Here is a 7277-nt window from a genome sequence, read left to right as displayed (position 1 = left end):
CATGTCATATTGCATACAACTGCATGTATAAAGAGCCATGCCGAAATGCTAGTGAATATTCATGAGAACTTGTTAAAAAAAACAAACCAAAAAATTGCAAACTAATGTGGAGAACCGAACCCAAGACTGGAAAAATGAACTGATAGAAACCAAAACCAACAGGTTCACCCATCGCTAATCCCAGTCAACTCTGCTGACTGCTGAGAGCCAGACTTGTTCTGATATCTTAAATATTCAGCACTCATTTAATTTATGTAGCCCCTCCCCTTTCATCTCCAGCTACTATTTTTTCCATTCTGAGCAGTTAAGCAGTTGCCTATTATATAACAGCTGCTGAGCAAAGCAGCTGTTCAATAGTGGAACAGTCTCCCACAGGAGGTAGTGGACTCCAGGGGCAGGGCGGGGGGGTGGGCCACCCTGGGTACCACCCAGGGGGTGACACTTGAGGCGGCGCCCCACCCCCATGATCAGTGCCACCGCATGGAAGGGATGCCGGCCGCTCGCGCCCACCAAGTCCACCGAAGATGGCGGGTGCAAGCAGCCGGCACCCCTTCCGACCGTGCAGCGGCGGCGGGGCAAGTTTTAAGGCTGCAGCGTGCGAACAGCAGCACAGGTGCTGTGCTGCTGTTCACGCCCTGCAGCCTTAAAACTTGCCGTGCACCGGCGGCGCTGATTGTGGGGGCGGGGCGCCCCCAAGTGTCACCCCCGGGAGTCCACCCAGGATGCTGCGTGCGCACTGTGATGTCATGGCACACATGCGCTAGGGGGCGGCGCCCCGCCCCCAGGGGAGTGCCCCCGCTTTGCCGCCCCAGGCAATAAAGCGGCTCGCTACGCCCCTGGTGGACTCCCCTTTCTCTGAGGTTTTTAAGCAGATGTTGAATGGCCCTCTGTCATGTGTGAGTTGAGATTGCGGCATTGCAGGGAATTGGACATGGGAACCCCTGGGGTCCCCTCCAACTCTGCAATTCTTCCATCATTGCTTAAGTTTCCCCCTCCCCTGGGTCTTTCCCAGACAATCTGAGACTCAGTTGCGGTGCCTTTCTTTGCTCCTTCCTCTTCATACCTTTAATGGTTTTTGGAGACCAGAAGGTAGGGGAGTTGCAGCAGGAGGGGGAGACACCCATGGTTCTTCACCAGCCAGACGTCTCTCTGCCTCTTGGCCTCCTTCCTACCCTGCTTCAGCTTTTGCCTTCTGAGTTTCTCTCTGCCACAGACTTCTGCAGGCCACTAAGCCCTGTTACCTCTTCAGCTTCCAACACCTCTTCTTCCCAGGCTGATCCCTCTTCTCCCTCTGACCACTCATTGTTGTCCCACCACAAATCCCCAGGTTCTGAACCTTCTTCCCTTAGGGATTCCCCAGCTAGTTGCTCCCACCACTCATCTGCATCCAGCTGGTCCATGACACTACCTGGGAATGCTGAGGATTGAATTTGCAACCTCTGTCATGCAAGGCAGATGCTCTGTCACTGAGCTGTGGCTCTTCACCAAGTACCACCACATCCTGACTCCATTTTATCATCATCTGAGCCCTCCCTTTCGGCAAGTCTAGTTGAGCTGTGAGCCGTGCTGAGCCACGAACACTTAACAAGTCTATTACGTATAGGGAGATGTGTAAAAGTTGTTCATGCCCTCTTTTTTATTCTGAGAGCTTATTTACAAACTGAGGAAGTCTGACCCCCTTTTTCAGTCATCTTCATAATTGCATTATCAGTTTTTCTTCCTGGCTCTTGCTTTGATTGATCCATCGCCACCTGTTGTTATTTTCAATACCCTTCATCGTAAGAGTGATTCCTACTGTGAGAGGCAATTGGCCACTTGGTCTCTGAATGAAGATATGCTTGCAGCAGTGACACATTTTTGCTGTTTGTTTTGAAACCTAAACCTTAGTTACTTTAAATGTGCCTCTCCCAGCTATTTGAGGCATGATTCACCAAACTGTAGCTCTGCAGTCAAAATTACATTAAATGGGTCAACTCCGATGCAAAGTCAATGTGTACAACTGTAAACACACAAAGCACACTTAAGGGTAAGTTGAGCAGTTTCCTGTACTGTGATGCACTTGCAGTGGGGAAGCCTAACTGCCTATCAACTGGCTAAGCTGGTGTGGCCAGGTGATGAAGCTACTGGAATGTTTACAGACCTGCTTCTGTAAGGGAAGGGAATGGAAGCATGCAGGTCCCCAAGGACAGAAGGATCACCTGAGAGAGTTTGATGCAGCTTACTCCTAGGTAAACTAAACTGGATTCTGCTAATCCAAATAAGATGAGCCTGCTGGATCAGGCCAATGGTCCATCTAACCCAGCATCCTGTTCTCATGGTGGCCAACCAGGTGCCTTTGGAAAGCCCCAAAGCAATACCTGAGTGTCCAATCCGAGTTTCTGTGCGCATGAGTAGCTGACCTGCACAAACCAGCATTTGCACAAACATTTGAACACACGCAGAGACACCTCACCGTCTCCAGTGCAATGTGTAAACACAGTGCATTCCTTTCGTATGGGGCTTCCGTCGATGGGATCTCGGGAAGCTCTTGTTAAAAACGAACGGCAGGCTGAATACTGCCCATGTTTACCCACCCGTGTTTGTGGGGTTGCTCCGGCGAGCTAACTGAAAAGAGGAGATGGGAGCGACACCAATGAACCCAGACTCCAAGCACTTCCCTCCTCCCGCAACCCGCTCGCAGCAACAACACATTATAAAACTGCCTGGGTTTTGTAACCTCCCGCACGGCGCTGCCCAATGAGCGGCTGCAGCGGGAGCTGGGCGGGGTGGAGAGAAGGAAAGAGAGGCAGACAATCACATTGCCCTTTTGATTTTTACATAAGTCTTTTGCCTAGACGAGGTACTTTCATGAGAGGCGTGTCTGGAGAGGGAAGCCGGCAGAATGGAGAGGCTGGCGCCGCCGCCGCTTCCACCGAAACAAGCGGGCAGCAGCAGCAACAGCGCGCCAGAGACCCAACGAAAATTCCTGCCTCTGCCTCCTCCAGCCTGGCGCGCTCCGCGGCGCCACTTGAGCAGCGTGTCCGCCCTCTCGAGCAAAGGCCACCCACCGCCTCCACTCAAGCAGCCCGCCCAGTCATGGGCTCCCCGCAGCGGCAGGAGGAGCAAAAGCCACCAGCGCTAAGCTTGGCTGCCGAGGCTCTCCAGGCGCGCGGTTTGGAGCGCTCTTCTCCCTCGGCTTCCTTCGCCGTCTCTGCGTCCTCGCTGCCGCCAGATACCACGATGCGCCCGCCCGAGTGGCAGGGGATGCTCCGGAGGACAGAATGGTGGCTGGCCCAGGGCGGGCAGCTCCCCGAAGCCCTTCAGCTCTGTCAGCTGGCCTCGGGCCACCCTCGGCAGCTGCGCGCGGAGCAAATGGGCGAGTTGGTGGATTGCATGGCGCGCAGCATCCGCATGAAAAGCGGCTCTGTTATAGCAGGGACAGTGCCCGGCACGGATCCGGGACGTGAATGGGAGGTCTTCGGTTGCCGCAAATGCCAAGGTTTCCTCTACGAGCCTGTCTCGTTGCTCTGCGGCCACACTTTTTGCAAAAAGTGCCTGGAGAAGGAGAGGAGCCAGGCGGCAACGGCGGCAGGATGCAGCCTCTGTCCAGAGGGCAAGAGCGTTCAACCCCGGCTCCGGATAAATGTCATCCTCAGCAACCTGTTGGCCAAATGTTTTCCTGGAAGAGTGAAGGCGTCGCGGCTCCGGCATGAAGGGAATCTCTTATATAAGGAGAAGAATTTGCAGGCTGCCCTTCAGAAGTACAACGAAGCAGTCCGATTAGGTAATTTACCTTCCGATGCTCACCGTAGGATTACTCAGCGCCACCTTTTCTCTTCTCTCTCTTCCTTTCGCTTAACCAGGCACCTGCGGGGTTCTATTTCCACTAGCCAGTTCACGCGTGAGCGTAGAACGCGTTATTCCCCTCCTTTCTTACTGACTCGCAAATGAACGTGGTTTCCTTGCTTTGATGGGGAAAGTGGTATTCTTGTCGGGGTAGGGGGGGTTGAAACTTTTCTCTGTGTTTTTGTCTATCTGGTGACTCGTCGTGCACATGTGCAACCTACCACAGGAAGTTTCAGTTTCCTAGAAATAAATATGCACGTGTGAACCAGCTCCTTGTCACTCCTTTGACGTTTTCCGTTCTCCTTGCAACTTCTTGAACTTTTCTGAGGGACTCAGAAATGAGGTGGCCAGCTGCTATTATATGTTAAACTGGCCCTGCTCTCCTGCCCTGTCTTGTATCCTGGCATGCAGAAATTCAACTGGTACAGCTCTTGGCAATAGGTAGAGCTGCTGCTGCTGTGTGTGTAAAGGTACAGCAGCAGATCAGTAAAAAAAGAAGCCAGCAACACAGAAGATGTGCACCGATTGTTATGAATTTGAGTTTCTTGTACTCCAATCCCAGCATGTTTTGACAGATTTAGTATTGCTGTTGGGTCACTATTGTGAGTGCCTAAACAAGGGCTCTGTTTGCCGTGTATGTTATCCAGGGCAGATCAGTATAACTGTTTGTGCATAGTGTCCTGCCTGGTGAGAGTGAGAGAGCGCATTCATACAACCAATGTACCCCACATCTACACCTGCCACGCGAGAAAGCTCTTCTTGCCTGTTGGCAGGATGGAATAAAAGGTGAATACAAACATGATAAATTACAGCTTAGTAACACTGATTCAGACCTTCAAGGTAGTCTTATCACCACCATGCTTCTGGCCGCCTCTAATCTTTGTATAAAGCCAAAGTGTATTAAAAGAACGACAGGTGTGTTTCCTCTAGGATCCTGACGGTATCAATTAATGTGATGAGTTTCAAGCTGAATATCTTGGTCAGCTTATACTGCCGGCCACGATATACAAGGGGATCTAAGTACCCACACCCCCTCCAAGGGGTGCTGCCTGCAAGGTCTTTAAAAGGTTCAGCGTGACTAAAATGTACATATGCTGATTTATATGTACAGCTACAAATAGCGATCTGTAAGCTGCACGGTGCTTTGCAAAGTTGTTGTTGTTGTTGTTGTTGTTGTTGTTGTTGTTGTTGTCGGGTTTGTTTGTTTTTAAGCTTTTTTAAAAGTAGGGGAAATGACAGGAGATCACGTAAGTCCCTGGACCACCCACACGATTAGCAACACCCCTTACTAGCATCTAGCCCAGGAATGGAAAGGGCAATGAACACTGGATGTGCCTTGTCCATCAGGCAAACCCTCACCTTTGCATCCTCACCAAAGTCTTGTTGATTCCGTCCGAAGTGAAAGTAGGTCAGGAGAACAGTATGTTGCATAAGCTCGGTAGCCCGGTCTTAATTCCCTGCCCCCTTCCTATGGAATGGTTGTGTAACGAAGCACAGGTCGCGTTTTCCAAAGCATCCCACTGGCGGTCTAATCATATTTAGCTAAATTGCCAATGACTCACTGCTGTGGTCTCTTGCTCACTGGAATTAGATTTTATTTCTAGATGTGAACAGTGGCTTTTTGTCTGCAAAGGATTCTCGCGCCCCCCTCCCGCCCCCCGCATTTCTCTTTAAAGCAGCATGCAAGCTAGGATTACTAGACACTGTTGAATTGGGTGAAATGCCTTTTTAAAAAAGTATTGATTATGCCAAATTGAAAGGGTCAATGTCAGTGATTTCAGAAATTGTGGAAGCTTTTCCATAAAGAATCTTGATTTACCTTTTCTGTAGCAAGAGGCTTGACAAATGAATCCTGCTGGCTTTTTTTTTTTAAAAAAATCTTTTTTTTGGGGGGGGCGAACTATTGCATAACCCAGAGTGGTAGCTGTGTTAAGTCTTTTGCAGCCAAAAAAAGAGATCAGAGGGTCTTTGTGGCACCTTTTAAAGATGAAAGGAAAACTCTTGGGATGCCATGAATTTTTTTGTTGTGTTTAGGGAAAAAAATGTTGAGCCATAGAGCATGTAATCATAGCATCATGCAATCGTTCATACAGCCATAAATCATCGCAATATCATACAGTCATAATATCATACAGTCATAATTTGACCATGCATTTCACATGAGTGTTTTAGCTCAATAATCTGACCTGGTATACAACAACTTCCTGTGTCCACTAATTGGTCTCCCTCATCCTTTCAAAACCCGTTTCTTTTTTAAGGAAGATGTTAGAGCATCTGCTTTGTGTGCAGAAGGTCCCAGGTTCAATCCTTGGCACCTCTGGGTATGGCGGGGAGAGAACCCTGCCTGACACTCCAATGAGACATTGGCAATCAGCTCAGTGCCAGGTTTACATATAAGCTAAACAAATTATACCGTAGTTTAGGACCCCACTCTCTTGGGCCCCCCCCAAAAAAAAAATTAAAGGAAAAAACCTGGATGTACATTTCCAAAATATAAGATAAAAAACAAATGAAATAAAGCAATAGTGCTTTGTGTTGTGTAGGCTCCTATGATGTACATACTGTATTTTGTTATGTGCAAATGGCTTTAGATACCTATTAGGTCCATAAATCACCATATATCATATATTCAACACAAAAAACAGCGACAATTCGTTGTTGACAAAGGACAGCTGGACATACAAATGGCCCCATTACCTTCAGTAGCTTAGGGCCTCATCAAACCTAAATCTGGCCCTGATCAGCATAGTTAATGATGAGCTAAAAGAACCAGTAGCCTAGAAGTACCTATTAGGCAACTGTCTTCATTGTAGGGGGTTGGACCAGATGACCCTTGGGGTCCCTTCCAACTCTACAGTTCTATGCAGTTTAGGTAGTTCTGTTCCCATAATTCCCCAAAGGAAAGCTTCTGGGTTTTCTTATTCATGTATGCTACTACAGCAGCAAGAATGTTACTCGCCCTCAAAATGGAAAGATGCAGAAGTCCCAGCAAAGGAAGAATGGATACAAAAACTTATGGAATATGCAGAAATGGTGAAACTTACCGGAAGAATAAGAAATCAGGATAACAAACTTTTTATAAAAGAACGCAAATGCTTTATTAAATATTTACAGATAAATTGCAAACAGATTGGCGGGATTATTGTAATAACCTGCAGTTTCATAAGAGTATATATTTAAAGTAGATGAATAAATGAGCAAATTAAGTTAATTTGGATATGCGGAAGATATTAAAAATAAATTTAAGGAACCGCAGAAAGGGGGAAGGAAGTCAAGTTTTGAAATGTTAAAATGATTGTAAAATTAGTCAAATGTATAAACCTGAAAAGCATAAATAATAATAATAGTAGTAGTAGTAGTAGTAGTAGTAGTAATAAACAACTCTATGATTCTACATTTTATGTGAATGGTGCTGTTTCAACTGCATTAGCAGCAGCGCCTGCCTCTGAACA

The 7277-nt window shown here is 47.8% G+C and overlaps 1 protein-coding gene across 1 annotated transcript in view; it reads left to right on the top strand.

The window, feature by feature from the left end:
• The first annotated feature begins 3108 nt into the window (after positions 1 to 3108).
• LONRF3 (LON peptidase N-terminal domain and ring finger 3) overlaps positions 3109 to 7277 on the top strand; it is a 32440-nt gene continuing 28271 nt past the window's right edge. The window contains exon 1 of the mRNA XM_033137842.1: positions 3109 to 3763. Within this exon, the coding sequence (XP_032993733.1) occupies positions 3220 to 3763 (544 nt within the window). The 5' untranslated portion in view covers positions 3109 to 3219. The remainder of the gene's footprint in view (positions 3764 to 7277) is intronic.

The sequence above is a fragment of the Lacerta agilis genome, chromosome Z (assembly GCF_009819535.1).
Source record: "Lacerta agilis isolate rLacAgi1 chromosome Z, rLacAgi1.pri, whole genome shotgun sequence".
NCBI lineage: Eukaryota > Metazoa > Chordata > Lepidosauria > Squamata > Lacertidae > Lacerta > Lacerta agilis.
Note: the sequence above shows the minus strand (reverse complement) of the source record. Positions and strands in the feature narration are given on the sequence as shown.